The 18,952-nt window shown below is 41.8% G+C and overlaps 1 protein-coding gene and 1 non-coding gene across 2 annotated transcripts; both read right to left on the reverse strand.

The window, feature by feature from the left end:
• Nucleotides 1-11,903: 11,903 nt before the first annotated feature.
• Nucleotides 11,904-12,008, reverse strand: LOC121797496. The gene has a single exon (XR_006049861.1). It is a non-coding gene; the product is annotated as a small nucleolar RNA snoR69Y (small nucleolar RNA).
• A 5,096-nt stretch (nucleotides 12,009-17,104) lies between these two features.
• On the reverse strand, nucleotides 17,105-18,824 carry LOC121793943 (F-box protein PP2-B15-like). Its single transcript, XM_042191964.1, has 3 exons — nucleotides 18,462-18,824; nucleotides 17,701-17,819; nucleotides 17,105-17,610 (listed from the first exon to the last, which is right to left on the reverse strand). The coding sequence occupies exons 1-3, from the start codon at nucleotides 18,711-18,713 to the stop codon at nucleotides 17,202-17,204; spliced, it is 780 nt and encodes a 259-aa protein (XP_042047898.1). The 5' UTR covers nucleotides 18,714-18,824; the 3' UTR covers nucleotides 17,105-17,201.
• Nucleotides 18,825-18,952: the final 128 nt, after the last annotated feature.

The raw sequence follows: 18,952 nt of genomic DNA on the forward strand, positions 1-18,952 counted from the left end.
CCCATGCAGGATCTCCACGACCTCCATTACACCCACGATCTATTTAGTGGTATTAAGCAGTTATCAACCCCCCTACCAGGGCTGCAAACCACGATCTTAGTTCGAATGTATAAATAGAACTCAGATCAGATAGACCAGGGTTAAGCTCTCTAGATTCTGAATCTGATATAGCAAATCAGCATTGTAATCTGTAAGAGATCAAGCAATACAAATTTGCCCTCTATTCTTCCCGTGGACGTAGATTTACCTCAGTAAATCGAACCACGTAATTTTCAGTGTTGTGATCTTCATTTATTACTTGCATTTATTCCCATCAAAAATCCGCTAAATCATCACTGGCGCCGTCTGTGGGAACGCAGAAAACCAAAACTGTGATAAAAGCGAGTTTTTGATCCTCTTCCACCAAAAAATGCGTACCAGATCACATAATACCCATACTTCCGTCCGTGATGAACGTGAGGAAGCTAGTCCAGCCCGTAGGTCCGGAAAACAGCCTCGGGAGAAATCTGCCTCCAGTTCTCACGGTGAAAGAACAAACCACTCAAAAAGTCATCGCACCGAGCCTCCCCAGCAGTTCGCTTTGAATGAGGCTGTCAAGTTGTTCTTGGCTGAGAAGCAGGATGAGTTCTTAACATTCCTGCAAAAGAGCCAGAAGCCGGAGAAGAAAACGGCGGATTCTCCCTCCCCCTCCAGACATGAAAGTCACTACCGCAGTAGTGTCGTATCTTCCAGGAGAAAGAATCCTCACCACCGATATGTTCCTTCTCCTCCTTGTTACCGAAATCACAGGAGAACTCCATCTCCACCATACCGTAGAGATGTCGGATTCGCTATGTATGGAGCGCTGAAGACTCTATTTTCGGATGATATCACCAGAACTCCGTTGCCTCAGAATTACCGAACTCCGTCAGTGACTTATGACGGGTTAGTGGATCCTCATGATTTCCTGGGACGCTATCAGTATAATATGGCGAACCAAGGTCTCAATGAGGTTCATATGTGTAAGCTGTTTCCCGAGCTGCTCATCGGGAACGCAAGAAGGTGGTTTGATAGCCTCCCTCAAGGCAGCATTAGATCTTACAGAGATCTAATGGATGCTTTTCATAGGAGGTTCTTCCAGAAAGCTGAAACCCGAATCACTTCGGCTCAGCTGCTTTCTATACGTCAAGGTCGCGATGAAAAGATTAGCGACTTCATGACAAGATTCCACAAGGAATGCCTACAAGTAGATGATCTCAATGATCTACTTGTCATTTCGGCATTCCAAAATGGAATTCTGCCAGGAGCTCTCTACAGAAAGCTCGTTGAATGCAGTCCGCAAACAGCTCAAGAGATGTGGGACATTGCGGACCAGTTTTCTCGTGCGGATGAGGCAGACCGTCGAAAACGGTCTTTAGACAGCTCTTCCAGAGGAGACAAGAGGAAGCCCGATCATAGCGATCAGGGACATCCTCGCCGAACTCCTTTTGAAAGAATTCAAAGGGCACCGGTACAAGACAGATTGGGACCACGTCTCAATCCTGAGAAACCACCCGCTCAGTTCGTACCATTGAACAAGTCGAGAGCGGAAATTTTCGAACTGCATTCTGATATGTTCGAAAAACCAAAGCCGATGACGAAATCGGCCACGCGCCGAAGTCAGGATAAATATTGCTCCTTCCATCAAGACCACGGTCACGATACCGAGGAGTGCCGAAACTTGGCAGCGGATATTGATGTTCTTGTGAAAGCAGGGACGTTAAAAAAATACCAAAGCAAGCCGCCGAAAAAGAATAAGAAACAGAGAAGTGCGAACTGCGCTCCTCAGGATCCTAAAAGGCAACAGGATCCCGAAGACGATGACGAGCCGCAATATGATGGAGTGATCCAGACTATTGACGCTCTCCCAGCCGGGAAGACTAAATCGTCTCTAAAATCAGAGCGCAGAGGCTTCAATCGAGAGGAGCCAATACATAAAAGGCTGAAGAAGGAGGAAGTAATTACATTTTCAGATGCAGATCCCGTCCCGGCCATTTCTCCTCATCAAGACGCTATTGTCATTCAAGCTGGAGTGGCAAACAAACTGATCCACAGAGTGTTTGTGGATACAGGAGCGTCGGTTAGCATTCTTTTTAAAGAATGTTTTGATAAACTGGAAGTGGATCCAGCTCGGCTCAGTCCGGCCCCAATTCCTCTGAAAAGTTTCGCCCAGGAGGACACCCGCCCTGAAGGTATTATCAGCCTTCCGATTACGGTAGGAAGAGCGCCTACTAGCTCCAGTACGGTGATCGAGTTTTTTGTGGTAAAAGCTCGATCCCCGTATAACATTATACTGGGAAGAGACTGGCTCAACACAGTTCGGGCCATTTGCTCTACTTATCACCTCACAATCAAGATCCCCACTAAAGGAGGGATAGCAGTCATCCGAGGTGATCAAAAGAGAGCAAAAGAATGTTTGCAGATTGCGCTTAAAAGTGCCGAACAATCAGATCGGCACCATCAAGCATAGCAATCACAGCAGCCGGAGTCAGAGGCAGGCGAAATGAACGAAGTCACACCGGAGCCGAACTCGATGAAAGTTCAGTTATATGAAGATGATCCATCCAGAACGGTCAAGATCGGTTTCGCGGGAACACCTCTACTCCGGGAAAAGACCATCCAGCTCCTCAAAGAGTACAAAGATGTCTTTGCGTGGTCTCCGTTGGACATGACTGGAGTGTCTCCCGAGGTAATTACACATCGGTTAAATATTGATCCTTCAGTCCGGCCTATAAAACAGAAGCAAAGACTCTTTGCGGCAGAAAGAAATCAAGTCATCCATGACGAAGTCCGCCAATTACTGAAAGCGGATGTATTATTTGAAGTAAAATATCCTTCTTGGGTTGGCCAATCCTGTGATGATCAAGAAAAAAGAAGGAGGATGGGGGATGTGCATAGATTTTACGGATCTAAATAAGCACTGTCCTAAAGATTGCTACCCCCTTCCCAACATAGATAAAAAAGTAGAAGCTCTGATAGGCTTCGAAATTTTCTGTTTTCTTGATTTGTATAAAGGATACCACCAAGTTTTAATGGATGAGAATGATGCTTCAAAAACGGCTTTCATTACTGACTTCGGTATTTTTGCTTATAAAAAGATGCCATTTGGTTTAAAGAATGCCGGAGCCACATATCAAAGGATGGTAGATAAGCTATTTCGGCACCTGATCGGAAAAGAGGTTGAAGTATATGTTGACGACATAGTTGTTAAAAGCAGAAGCACTTCGGAGTACGAAAACAATCTCAAATCCACTCTCGACGTGCTCAAAAAAGCCAACCTCAAACTCAATCCCCAAAAATGTACCTTTTTGGTAGATTCGGGAAAATTTCTGGGTTATTGGGTTTCAAAGGAAGGACTCAAGGCAAATCCCCTAAAGGTTCAAGTTGTTCAGAACATGGCAATGCCGAAGTCCATACATGATGTGCAAAGGCTAACTGGATGTCTAGCCGCACTGAATAGATTCCTTTCCCAAGCAGCCGAAAAGCAAATGCCGTTCTTCAATGTTTTGAAGAAGGCACCAAAGTTTGAGTGGGGAGCCGAACAGAAAAAGGCTTTTGACGAACTCAAAAGTTATTTAACCGAACTTCCTACTCTCTCTGCTCCAACAGATGCCGAAGTGATATTCTTATATTTAGCAGCATCAGATCAAACCATTAGCGCGGTGCTTGTGCGAGAAGAAGGCCTAAAACAGCGTCCTATCTACTTTACAAGCCGAGCATTAAGAGGTCCCGAAACAAGGTATCAACCTCTGGAAAAAATTGTTCTGGCGTTAGTAAATGCAGCAAGGAGACTGCGGCCATATTTCTATGCTCACAAAGTATACGTCTTAACCGATCTTCCACTTCGGCAAGTTTTGACTAAGCCAGAAGCATCAGGCAGAATTGCCAAGTGGGCCATAGAGTTGGGAGAACATTCAATAGAATATCTACCTCGGAAAGCCATCAAGGGACAAGCCTTGGCAGATTTTCTTGTAGAGGCAAAGTTCGATCAGGCAATCCCTATTATTGCCGAACAGAAAAATCCTACCAATGATGAACTAACACAGCCCCGGAAACCCGAAGTAGAGCCGCCGGACTGTTGGATTGGATTCGTAGATGGAGCTTCGAATAAGACAGGAAGTGGAGCTGGTATTCTACTTATCGCTCCCGACGGACACGAAGTAACTTATTCACTTCGGTTCTTATTCCCAACCACTAATAACGAAGCCGAATACGAAGCCCTTCTTGCCGGACTTCAGTTAGCGCAACATCTACTTGTCAAATCTCTCAAAATTCATTGTGATTCACAAGTCATAGTGAATCACATGCTGGGTACAAGTGAAGCCCGTGGTGAAAGGATGAAAAAATACTTGGACAAAGCGCAAAGTATTAGCCGAAATTTCTCTTATTTTCGGATAATCCACATTCCCAGAGCGGGAAATAGCCGAGCAGATACTTTAAGTAAGTTGGCCTCATATCCGAGCTCAAAGGTGGAGGAATTACCGCACAGAAGCATTGATGAAGCTGAAGTACACTCAGTAACCAGTTCACCAAACTGGATGACGCCAATATTAAAGTATCTAGATCAAGGACAACTGCCCGAGGATAAGAGAGAAGCAAGGAAAATCACATGCCGAGCACGTCGGTATGAACTTCATGAAGGAGTCCTATATAGAAAGTCCTACCTTCAACCGTTATTGCGATGTGTAGGACCAGAGGAGACGGATTACATCCTCAGAGAAGTTCATGAAGGATCTTGCGGTAGCCACATCGGAGCTAGAGCATTAGCTAAAAAAGTTCTGAGATGGGGATATTATTGGCCAACTTTGGTACAAGAAGCAGTACAGCTAGTTAAGAAATGTACGAAATGCCAAATCCATGCAAATATCCCAAGGACGCCGCAGACTGATCTATGTGCTATGCAAAGCCCTTGGCCTTTTATGCAATGGGGCATAGACATAGTAGGACCACTACCACAAGCTCCCCGGCAAATGAAATTCTTGATCGTTGCCGTGGATTACTTCACAAAGTGGGTGGAGGCTGAACCATTAGCTACGATAACAAGCTCAAAGGCATTAGATTTTGTCTGGAAGAACATAGTTTGCCGATTTGGCATACCCCATATCCTCATTTCAGATAATGGGACTCAGTTTACTGACAAAACATTCAAGAATTGGTGCCAAGAGTTGAATATTCAACAGCGGTTCACTTCGGTCTCTCACCCCCAAGCAAACGGACAAACGGAAGTAACAAACCGTACTTTGGTGAAAGGATTAAAAACTCGGTTAGAACAAGCCAAAGGACAATGGGTAGAAAATCTTCCTCAAGTCCTATGGTCTTACCGAACTACACCAAAAACCTCCAACGGTGAAACTCCGTACAGTCTAGTGTACGGCACTGAAGCCGTAATTCCGGTTGAGATCGGCATACCCAGCCCCCGAACCCTTAATTTCTCAACAGAACTGAATGGCGACGGACTGAGAGCCGAACTAGATCTTGCCGAAGAAAGAAGAGAATTGGCCTTCATAAAAGAAGCCAAGTACAAAGAGCAAGTAACCCGGTATTATAACCAAAGGGTGAAAAAGCTGCAGTTTCAAGTGGGAGATCTCGTATTGAGAAACAATGAAGTAAGCCGAGCAGAAAAGCTGGGCAAACTTGAACCCACATGGGAAGGTCCGTATCGGGTGTCAGAAGTCCTGGGAAAAGGGTCTTATAAATTGACTCACATGTCAGGAGAACAAGTACCCCGAACATGGCATATTTCCAACCTCAAGAAGTTCTATTTGTAAGAGACAAGGTCCGGTCAGTCTTGTGTCTAGTTCGGTCCTAGGGTTATGTGCTTTCATATTTTTATTGTGTCTAGTTCGGTCCTAGGGTTATTGTTCGTTTTTTTAAAAGGTTAAAATCTTTTTCGTCCTTTTTATTTGTCTCTCTATGTGCGTTTTGTCTCTTATAAATGTTACTGAGGTATATTGCTCCTTAAAGGCTGATCCCCTTTTTTTAGAGCATGTATTAAAGACAATTGTGAGTCCAAGCTTCTAAGGAAGATACAAGACTCCACAATTCAGCTTAAGAAACAAGCAATTCGTCTGAAACGAACTGCAATAAGCCGAAAACCACTTCGGTTAACTAAGGAAAGTCCAATCCAAGCGATAAAACTCGCCAAATAAGGACACTAACTAAGTCCGGTCAAAGAAGGGTTTACTTCATAAGACCGAGGACGAGTACAATAAATGAAATAAAAAATCGCTGAACTGTAAATACGCAGTGATAGAAGCGAAATGAAAAAATTTCATTTACTAAGTCTTGTTGGGCATACAATTCCGCAGCCCTACGAGAATGCGTTACACTATTACAAAGGACTATTCTACTGTCTACGATTGCTAAAGTTGAGCCACCTATCCGAAAAATCCTCATGATGCTGAGTTCGGGCGTTCCGAGCAGTTGAAGAATAAGTAGGTGGACGAGATGCTCTGATCGACCTACCGCCTCTTCCCTGAGTCCGGGAAGTTCTAGCACCTCGGCGGCGAAGAGTCTCTTCACGAAGCATTTGCTGATCTTGCTCACTCATATTCACAACTCCTCTACGAACTTCAGGGCGTTCTTGTCTTGACGTTTCCGGTTGCTCCTGAGTCCGTTGCTGATTTGGAGTAGAATTTTGAGTAAGTGGATTAGAGGTTTGAGTTGGAGTGTGAGCATCTGTTAGCGGGAAACGGCTAAGGAATCTCTCGATTGAGGGACGCCGGGAAAGAATGATGTCGTACAGAGAAGCCAAGCGCCACAATGATTTCACAACTTGTTGGCAAGCCGAGCTCTCCAGCACATTGTTCTTCCGGAGTACATGAAGCTTCTCCCACTGTTCATCAACTTGATTCTGAACTTCAGATATAGTCATTCCCCCGCGCCCGCAGATGAAATCTTCATATGCAGTCCTCTCAACGATGACAGTATTCAGCTCGGCCTCCAGATCTTTCTTTATGGACTCTAAGTCCTTATTGTTGGACTCCAGCTCCACTAAACGAGCCAAGAGTTCATCATATTTCATCTGGTCATCTATAGCTTTTTTCTCAGCTTCATTTAAAGCCAAAGAGTATAGCCGCTTCCAGTGAAGTACCTCCAGCTCCTTAGAGTTAAGAATACGAAGCAGCTATGTCAGTTCGGCATTTCAGTTTACCGAGCAGGCAGTAAACCACAATAGGAGTAAAAGAGATTAAGAAGAGCTATAAGGAAGACACGAGTGTAGAAAGAAGAATTTTTTTCACTCACAAGAAAAAATTTACACAAGGAGGGCTTCAAGGCCATTTTACAAATAGAAAGAAAGAAACTAAACTAAGAGAAGGGAGACGAAATCATACTTCGCCAGTTTCGTCTCCGGCTTCCCTGTGGGTTTCAGCTTCTTTCTCCTTGTCGACCTCGGTCTCAGCCTCGGCCTCCCTCCTCCCTCCCTCCTGCTCGGCGCCCCCATCGCCGATCTGCTGAACCTCTTGCTCGGCGTGCCCGTCGCCGGTCTGCTGATCCTTCTGCTCGGTCTCCTTGCCGGCCTCATTTTCCTGCTCACCCTCTTCTTTGAAAATTGAAGCGGGTGAAACAGGCCCCAAGGAGGCAAAGATGGCCTCCATGTTCTCGTCACGGTCAGCACGGCAATTACGGACTCGTTCAGCAGAAAGCAGGACCGATGAAGACGCAAGCTCCTCAAGGAGCGGCAGACTCTGGAGACGCGCTGCAATCTCTCGGCCATACAGCGGCAAGACGACTTCGGGTTCCTGCTCAGCATTATCGGTCATCAATTTCAGCAGATCACCGATAAGGGCCGAAAATTGATTGCTCAAAAAGAGTTTCTCCGTGTAAACACGGAGAGCCTCCCCCTGAGCAACCACGGCAGCCGCCTCCCCCTGTTTCGACCGCTCTCTCTGGATGATGAGCTGGTCTTTGGCACGTTGGGCTTCATCCTGAGCCGAGATCATAGCGGCCCTTGCCCCCTCAAAGTCTGCCCGAGCCTGTTCGGCCTGGTGACGAGCAGCATTCAAATTCCTCTGCATCTCATCATAATCGCTGGACGCTTTAGAGAGTTCAACTGTGACGAGTTTGCAGAGCATATTGTTCCTCTGAAAATGGAAAAAGGAAAAAGTCAACAGAGGGGCCACAAAAAAAATATAGGAAAGAAGCAAAGCCAGAAAATCAAGAAGAAAATTCACCTCTACAAAGTCCTTTGGCCATGAAAAGGGCTCAGAGATATGTTCCGAAGTGGCCGTAACCACTCCTGATCCATAACCCCCCTGGACAATGTCTCTCTCTGGCGCTTTTGGGGGTTTCTGAGTCTTCGCCTTCCCCTTTGCCGAGGTCGATCCCGGCTTTTTTGGATCCGAAGACTGACTCGAAGAGGTCTTCTGCCTCTTCGGATTCTTCTCGGCATCAGACGCCGAGCTGGTGGTTTTCTGTTTCTCCGGCTCCTTTGATTCAGAGGATTTACGACCAAGCCTGCTTAGCATGTTCACTGCCAAAAAGCAAGAAAACAAAGTTAGTTTTCGCCGCTAAAGCAGTAAAGCATAAAAAAGAAATCCTCACCCTCAGTCTCTTCGTCCGAAGACGAGGAGTCGAACACGAAGTCACCCTTGACGAGCTCAGATTCCAAATACTGTTTCCTAATCATGGGAATCTTATTGAGCCCGCCCTCGAGCTCGTCCAACGGTTCTACCCGAGGATGAGGAATTACGGACTTCGGCCCTCTCCAGGAAAAGTCCGGAGCCGCTGTCCTATTGTAAAAAAAGAAGCGATTTTTCCACATCGGCCATTTGGTTTTACAGAAGGCTCTAAAGGGCTGTAAAGGGATCAAGTAAAACCAGGATCCCTTTCTCTTAAACTGAAAGAAATTAAGGATTGCCCTCAGAGACAGATCCTTTTCTAGTCTACGCAGCTCGGCAGCAAAGGCCGATAAGTGCCTCTAAGAATTTGGAGTCACCTGACCTAAAGGAAGTTGGAAAAAATCAAGAAGCTCTACAAAGGCGGGGGGAAGAGGGAAACGAAGCCCGCATTCTAAGCAGGCTTCGTAAACGGTGGCATAACCCTCCGGCGGCGAGTTAGCCCTATGAGTGTCGTCGGGAATCACCACTAACCCCCCAGGAAGAAAATATTTTCCGTGTAAGGATATCACAGTATCCTTACTCAAAATGCTGTGAAAATATTCTACCGTCTTCTCCCCGGACTTTTTCCGGCCAGAAGATCCCTTACCCCCCTTCCTACCACTACCTGATTCAGAAACAGTTTCAGAAGAAGAAGACATGATTCTTACTATTTGATGGTCGAAAGTCTGAAGAAATTCTTGAAGAAGCGGAAGAAAATTTTACGAAAAAGAGAGAGAATGCAGAAGAAATAATCGCAAAAGTGTTCCAATGATGAAGAAAGGAAATATTTTTCAAATTCGTCGCACCGTTTCAAATCCCACTTTTTATGGATTCTCTGGCCGGATTTGCTGTCACATTTAATGCAGACACGTGCAGAGCACGTCCCCTGACGTCAGCCTCCCCCTTACACTTATCCAAAATGCCGAAGTGATTCACTTCGCTTTTCGGGGGGGTGGTGATGGGATACGAACTAAACAACTAAACAATAATTGCGAGCCCAATAGCAGTGACGGCCCATCAGCCCAAAACCCAAGAAAGAGTATCAGTTCGGCACAACCAAAGAGTTCGGTCACAGCCTATAGCTCGGTAAAAGCCGACCAATCGAGCTCAACTCTCAGTTCGGCACAATCAAAGAGTTCGGTCACAGCCTATAGCTCGGTAAAAGCCGACCAATCGAGCTCAACTCTCAGATCGGCAAAAGCTGATCGGCAAAGTTCAGCAGTTCGGTCTCAGTATTCGACCGAACAAGGAGATAGTGGACCCATGCAGGATCTCCACGACCTCCATTACACCCACGATCTATTTAGTGGTATTAAGCAGTTATCAACCCCCCTACCAGGGCTGCAAACCACGATCTTAGTTCGAATGTATAAATAGAACTCAGATCAGATAGACCAGGGTTAAGCTCTCTAGATTCTGAATCTGATATAGCAAATCAGCATTGTAATCTGTAAGAGATCAAGCAATACAAATTTGCCCTCTATTCTTCCCGTGGACGTAGATTTACCTCAGTAAATCGAACCACGTAATTTTCAGTGTTGTGATCTTCATTTATTACTTGCATTTATTCCCATCAAAAATCCGCTAAATCATCACTTCGAATTCTTGGCTAATTAGTTTCAATTCTTGGTCTCCCCTACCTCGGCCGCTGCCGCCGAGTCTTAGCGTGAAGGAGGACTTCACGCACACGTTTTAAAATATAACTTCATTCACAGATTAAAAGTTTAATTTGTAGGGTAGTTTGGTCTATTCATATTTTTATTAAGGCAAATAATAAGAAAAAAGAGTAGGAAAATAGGAGAAAATGTAAAAAACCTTTATTATGATAAATTCACATGCCTCAACCTCATATTCTGACAGGCTTAATCCTAAATTCTGAAATACGTATCAACATATTCGAGACTCATATTCCGAAATTTCTAAATATAATTTGCATATTGATATAACATGTTATCTAAAATAAGAAAAGGTGATATAGCAACATATCAAAAACTGTATAAACTTGAATCGACAATTATGCATAGTATGAATTATATTCCGAGAATTCATACATGGCCAGGTTTCGTATGCATGTCATAATGTTTTTATCAATTCATACCATGTTTTCAAATTTTGCACTTGCGAAGGTCTGATTAGCTAGGTTTAACTTCGTCAATTTCTCATTTTCTACTGTACCTAGAAATTTACTTCCTAACTGCTTCCTCCACCACCTAAAATTAGTCTTATTTTAACATTTTCATCCATTCCACAAAGTTTATCTCACATCAAATCTTACCAAACGTGAGAACCTTATTTTACTAAACACATTCATTTAATACAAAATGAAACAATTTCTCCATCACCTCAATGTGTGATTCTTATTTTACTACATATTCATTTAATACAAAGTCAAACAATTTCTTAAAATCCAAGCCGAATCAAATTGGAATAAACTTTAAATTGGAATAAACTTTGGAAAACAGAGGGAGTACATCTTCCCCTCTAACCCTTGTAAATAAAAATGATTCAATTTATGGATAAAAGTAAGACAATTAAAAATTCGAATAAAAGTTCCTATTCTGATACTCCCTTCATTCACCATTCTTGGTGGTACGGATTTTAATAGAAGTGAATGGAAAAAATTAATAGAATACGAGTCTCACTTTTATATATATATATATATATATATATATATGAAATGTGGTAAAATGATTTAGTGGAAGGTAGGACTCTATTACTATTTATAGTAAAAGTGAATTGAGACTACTATTCACAATCAGACTAAAATGAAAAAATGAAACTCCTATACACAAACGGAGGGTGTATAAATTAACAAATTAACAAAAGTAATTATGCCAATAAAATTAATTATAAGCAAAACACAAAGTATCCCCAACTGAAAGTTTCGACCCATCAATCCGAGATCTACCCCAATTGTTTGGATTAATTAGGCCGAAGTCGCTAATAGGTTTAATAAGAATATAATCTCATAATGTAACAGAATAGCCAAACTTGCGTGTCATTCATCTTGGCAAACAAGCATTAAATATCTGCTTTCTCAATGTCTGGGAATGAGGGGTTTCTATCACACGTATAATTACAACCGTGATAGTTGTTATAGCCCATTTCCCCAATGTGTGGTAAAAATTGAGTTACTTATATTCTCTGTTTCTCAATTGAATATACATTTGTGAAAAGGGAGAGTTTTTAACGATGAAACAACCAACTGATGAAGTCAGATTCAAACCTAAACTCGCGACTGGATAAAAAGTTTACAAATAATTTATGAAAGAAATGACAAAGAAAAATGGAGTGGCTCAGACGAGACGTGAAAAAAGTATTGTCCCTGATCTTCATACAAAATAAAGATCTCATAGAGCTGGGGTTAGTAATCTAATCATCACTGCCAAACACCATTTCCTTTGAATATAAACAAAAATCGAGATGCAAATTACAAAATTGAAATAATCAATTTCAGTGTATTCGAATACCTATTCCAGACATGCGGAAGGTGGAGGAGAGACGCTGCGCTCTGTGGAGGTGAATGAGTAGAATTGAGAGTGAGGGCTTTATAATTTGCAACTGAGAATAAACCCTAGGTCGTGGGAAAATGTATTTGGGCTGCAAATGGGTTGGGCCAATGTATACGCAGCTGGACTATCTCTCCCAAGTCTAAGCTGAGAATTAGTTTATTTTTCAGTGTACGCATATCAGATTTAATAAACTTTTATAAACGATTTTTATGGTAGTTATAATATAATGCTACATAATTTAGTAAAATACAATTCAAACACTATATGGGAGAAAATTATTGCACAATGTGAATAAAAAAGTATTGTGGGTGAATATGTATATAGCTCTCACGTCCATCACCTTCTCCTGTATCCAGTGACGGAACCAGAAAATTGAGTAAGCCGGGGCTAAATTTTTTTAAAAAAACTCCGTAACAAAATATTTAATTTTACATGTAATGTCTGTTCAACTTTTACGACACACTAGATGATAACAGTTTTCGACGAGTCGCCATGTTTTGTAATGTCTGTTTTCGTCTTGCCGGGTCACTATTTATGTTTTCTGCGATAGATTCGACACTTACAACATTAATTCTTTCTTGATTTATAATCGTTCGGAATTGAAATACTACTATCATCTGGAGCACTTGTAGTTGAATCATTCTTTTGTATTTTATAAAAATACCGATGCATAACTATAATTAATAACAATAAGATTAATTAGTGTAAGATAGTAGTATATATTAATTCAGATGCTAATAAATTCACTAACTACAACAAGATTAATTAGTGTTAAATAGTAGTTTATATTAATTCAGATGCTAATAAATTCACTAACTACTACGGTACTACTTGCACAATACGTCAGTTCTAATTTAATTAAAAAACTATCAAGTGGTTCAAATCTAAAGACCAATTAAATTAATAAGAATTGAGGCAAACAAAGAACTATATCAAAAATCACGTACTGCACTACGCTATTGCTGCAAATAAGATAGTAAATTGTTTTTACAATTCTTTCAAATAGTGAATTACTGAATTACATAGTCCTGATACATACATAGTTCTTACCTGAATCAGCGAATAGCTGCAAAATCTCCAGCAGGCGACAACAGTGCGTTGTCGTATTGCGTGAGAATTTCTGACTTGTGAGGATTTGGGCATACTATGTGTGAAGGACTTAGGGCAACATTATTTTATTATAGCCCAAAAGGTAAAAGGCAAAAAGGGCAAACATAAAAACAGCCCAATAATAAATTATTTGACCCAAAACTAATAAGCCCAAAGTTGTCTTCTTCCCTAATCCTAATTCAATTTTCAATTCAAAAGAACGGCGCAGTGGCTAGAGTGCAGGGCTGCTCTAGGGCGGAGACCGGTCGGAGGGCGGCTGTATAGGCGGGGGTCGGGGTCTGGTACCGGCCATGCCCCCGCTGGCGCGGGGGTTTGGCCCTATATAGTTCCGTCACTGCCTGTATCGAATTTACATTATAGGGCACCAACTATAGGTAAGAAAATGAGAAAGCTTCACCAGCTTTCTATTTGAAATAATTATTTTCCAAATATATAACTAAGAAATTATTTTATTGATTAAATTGAAGGAGTAATATAAATTGAACAAACAAATTTTTCATCTATATTATAGATTGAATAGATGAGAACAAATTATTTATCACGTGATTTATCTTTTATTATTATATTTAAATTCTTATCAAAGAATACTTCATTTGTCTCCAACAAATAAAATTTTGTCATTTTTGTTTAAATTTACCAAAATTAGTTCGCTTCGAATTTTTAATATTGACTCACTACTAATGATGTGATTCTCATTATCTATCCACTATCACAACTTTGTGAACTTTCTCTCTTTCACTCAATTGTTTTATTAATTTCACACTAAAATTTGTGTCATTCCCAAAGTCTCTAAGAAATTGTGTCATTCCCAAAGTCTCTATTTCTTAGAGATTGGAAGGAGTGGGTATATATGCCGAACAAACAAGTTCTTATAAGTTGTTCACTAAATGGTAGGGTCATAATTATATAAAATCTTTTAGTCGGTTCCTTATAAAAGAAAGTTAAGATTCACAACCTAGATAAATGTAGATAGTCTATCATGAATAGCAGAATAGTTTGTTGGAATCGTGCTTGGTCAAATGATTTTTGACTAATAATAAATATTACAAGACATTTAATTTCGTGAAATTAAAGGCAATAACGTCGATCTACGTTCCTAGTAGATGACCGTAGTTTATTCATTTTCTCAAATACGATTCTCGGTGAGTGAGAAATAATATATTTAAAGTTGGTCACAATAAAGCTAGAAATGAGCTATGTGAAAAGACTAAGGGATTAATTAACTAGGTGTTAATTATTGTGGAATAAGACGGGTGACAGAGCCCACACGCGCGCACCGTGACCCGTGCCCCGGGTGCCTGGTGCCTTGTGCCTTGGGAATAGGTCTTTAGAGCTGGTCGTTGAGCGTGGTTCGAGCCTCACTTGTTCTTTTTAGACCACCCCAAACTCCACGCTATCCCCGACGGGTCCTAGTCGACGTCATGGTCCCGCTGGACCCCGACGCATGACGGGAGACAAAAGGTTCCCACTGGACCCCGACGCACAACGGGAGACAAAAGGTCCCCGCTGGACCCCGACTCACCATTGGAGTCAAAAGGTCCCCACTAGACCCCGACGCATAACGGGAGACAAAAGGTCCCCGATGGACCCCGACGGTCCATGGTGTATCCCTTCGTGTAGCATGTCCAGGTGCATCATGTCTCTTCAGCTCCCACTGGCTAGTGCACCAGTCAATAACCCCCGGCGGTTACAGCCAAGCCATCATGGCACACATAATGGCTACCGCTTTCCATCTACAAGAAAAATGGTGGGAGTAAGTGGTAATTCAGTTAGCGGATAGGGTCCAGGTGCGTCGTGTCTCTTCAGCTCCCACTAGCTAGTGCACCAATCAATAACCCCCGGCGGTTACAGTCAAGCCATCATGACACACATAATGGCTGTTGACTCCATCAATGCCCTGCAGGTGGACTTAGCCTATAAATAGGCATGCATCCATTTCATTCTACACAGAACATACACAAGCATCTTGCATTCACGCTCTCTCCCTCTCTGCATAATCTTCCCCGTCGAAGCTCTGCCCCGCCTTACTCCCATTCGCCGGAGCTCTGTTGCTAGCGGTGCTGCTACTTCAGAGACAAAGCCGTTTTATCTTTGGGAACGACACGCCAAACCGAGAGCACTACCGGTGCGTATCTCGTCTTGAGCAAAGAGGACTCCTCGACTCGGCTTACCACGTTCCACAAGTTTTCCGTGTAATTTTGTTAAGTTATTTTCCGTGTAATTTCCTTGTTTTATTTTTCATTGTAATTTCGCCCGACAAGATTTGTATATCTCATTTCCACAACATATGTGTAGTGTCACTTTTTATATTTGATACACTAGGTGTGGTATAACACCTGATTGGATCACGATTAGATAAATATTTCTATGCAAGGTAAATCAAGTATGATGTCTCAATAATTCTTTACTTCAAAATATATAAATATAATATTGCGCAATACGATCGGTATTGGTTATGTAGTATTTTGATAGGTCAATAAGTTACATTTTTAGTAACTTGGAGATGGAACGTTTTTTTTTTTACTTAGGAGATGGAACGTTGTCATGTTGGGAAGTGTCAATTAATATACAAAATGTCAACTATTGATACTTTATAGATTCGTGTCATATTTATAACAATTTTAAGAATTAGCATCCAAAGTGGAGCGCCCTAAAGCCCGCCTTATGCACCGCCACGTCAGCATTTTATCCTCCTCCCCTTCCACTTGCAGTAGGGCGCCCTAAGCATTTTACTATTGTTTTGTTAATTAATTTAAATATTTTCAAATATATAAATGCAAACTTAGAAAAAACACAACGATTAACTAAGAACGGTAAAAAATTCATTGATTATAAAAAAAGTTACATGGGTTAGAAATAAAAAAAATTGACTATCCTACAAAAGCCCCAACTTCCGGCTCAACTCATCGATCAACCTCTGGAGGAATTCGGCTCTGGGCGGATCCATACACTTCATAAGGGCATTGTGCGTATCCAACAACGTCCGTGCCATCGAGGCCGTTGCCAAATCCGCGTAGGAAAGTGTCGTCGGGGTCGGGGTAGGGGTCGGAGTCGGGATCGGCGATGGGGGCGGCGGTCGAGGAGGATGTCGCATTTGCCTTCCCCTTGTTCTTCGCAGCCTTGACGCCTATGGGGGACGCCGCTGGGAGGACATCGGTGTGCCGGAAGTCTCTTCCTCCGTGCACGTTTGGTTGAGGTCCACCATACGAATCCGTACTGAAGTCCGGATCGTACTGCGCGTTGGCGTCGAACGACCGATATTCGCCAGGTTGTGTACCCGACCACCGTGCGCCATCTCCAAACATTGGGCTACTAGGACTTGAGTATCCACTGGAATCCATTTTATAGCGTAATTTGAGAGTTTAAAAGTTAATCGAAACGTTACAAATGAAAAGTGAAGCTGTGGTATATATATAACAAATTTTCGAATTTTTAAAAAAAAAAACTAAAACGTGTTGCATCGTCCGCGTCGCCCACAGTGGGCGGGCGATGGCGCGGATGATGCCATATCGTCCGCGCTTCGTCCGCAGACTAAGCGTCGGGCGCGGACGACGCATCGTCCGTCGTCCGCGGAGCCACAGTGGCGGACGATAGCGTGCCGATGCATCGGGTGCGCTATCTCCACCCCACTGTGGATGGCCTTAGACATGAACATACAAATGAATTTATCATAGTAATATTACTATGATAAAGCTCAAATTAAGGTGAATAATATGTCCAACGGTAAATGCACCCACTGCAATGAATATGATTATAAGTGTCTCAAAAGAAAAAAAAAAGAAAAAAAAGGTTGATGATTCAATAAAAATCTTCTATCCAGGATCATAAACGCAAGCTACATCCAAACTGTAAAATAAATTACTATGACACAAGTAGAAAACTTCATTATTTGGTGCCGACTGAATGAAATTACACAATGAATTGTCTCCTATGCTTAAAATTATAGTGCTTCCAAGAAGTCTCAAGTTTTAGGTCTAAGCTCAATCCCTTCAACAACAATGCCCCCCTTGAGATGCACACCATTTGTTTCTCTAAACCAAATGTTCACCACTTCTTCTTCCTTCCTCCCATTGCTATGGAACTCTCCCAGTTCCACCTCCAACCATTTGTCGCCGCGTGGATGAATCATGTTATCTTCCTCTCCATTTCCATGCCTACGATTTTTGTCGAGATGAATTGTTCTATTCATTTTGTAATTTCCGATTTCAATCGAAGCCTCGGATGGAACTACATCCAATCCAAAAGCGCGATTCACCAATTGAAGAATGAGGTATGCTCTATAAGTCGTGTTTGGGGACAACATTCCGATATTCACTTTTCCATGCAATTCCAGCCAAGAGACCATTACTAGTTCCGCAGCCTCGGAGAATCTGATTTTGTGCGATCAAAGAAAAATATATAATTGAATGATTAAATTATTATAGAAATGAAAATAAAAGATGTAAGTTGAAGAAATTAACCTCGAGTGGTCCACCGGTTTCCACGACCAATATAAAGAGTTTTTCGACCAAGCAATTGAGAGCTCCCTTGCACTCAACATATAGATTTTCTTGTTCATATTTTTATCTATTGAAAATGTCTGCATTTGTCCCACATTAATAACTCTTATTAGGTCATGCTTCCTCCGCTTCGTCTCATCAATAATGTTACAATAAATATGTTTTTTGTAATATTCAAGATTTTTGCACAACAATTAATATAAAATACTAAAAATTTAATGATATTATACCAAAAAAAAATTACTTTTATGGGCTTAAGCCCCCTTAATATCATAAGGTCTTTTACAAATTTACGAACTTGGACTATAAAAGTTTATGATATCCATTGATGGGAGAGATGCTTAAGCCCAAGAAGAAAATGTTAAAATAAGAATTAAAAGGTAAAAAATAGTTAAAAACTATTCTCTTTATATATTAATCCTAGTTGTGAAATATGCTTATCAAATATAATATCGTTATGATTTTTTATGATATACTACATATATTCGAGTATAAGAATATAAATTTAATAAAATTTCTAATAATACTTCTCCTATGGGCCCATCTGAGTATATCAATTTAGATAATTTCGTCGTAAACAGGGGAGAAATTAAATTGGCACATACTATATCACATGGAGTATATAAAATAGTTTTAGATATTATCTATAATATACTAAAAGAAATTATTAAGTAATGAAATATATATCCACACGCATAAACCGTCGTTAAACATATAATGACCTTTTTGCCAGCGTCGATGAGAAGCGGCGAGGATGAGAGGCGGCGAAACGCATCTTTCTTGGAGGAGAGGTTGACCGGCGAAACCGATCTAGATACGATGTCGCGATAATCAGGCGGCAGAAAACTCTCCCAGACGGCGTCAGAGGCGGCGGCGGTGCGGAATGCGGTGGAGACGGCCGCCGCGGAGCAAGCGTCGCATGGCGAAGTTAGCGCGATAACGAGGGACAAGCAGTCCTGCGGCAGCGCCTCCATCAAACAGGAACAACGACGATTCAGCAGAATTAAGCAGTTGCCTGTTTCTTTGAATATTATATCAATTATAATGATATAGCAGGAGGTTGGGTGGTGACGGTGACCGATAACATGTAATTTTGATGTAAATCGTCATTTTATTTCATAGTGTTGTCATCTCTCATATTCCTTTGAGAAAATGACGACATCTACATCTTTGTTCAATTCCCGTTTTACCCTTTTTTTTGTTTTTTTAATTA

This window comes from Salvia splendens, chromosome 3, assembly GCF_004379255.2.
Source record: "Salvia splendens isolate huo1 chromosome 3, SspV2, whole genome shotgun sequence".
NCBI lineage: Eukaryota > Viridiplantae > Streptophyta > Magnoliopsida > Lamiales > Lamiaceae > Salvia > Salvia splendens.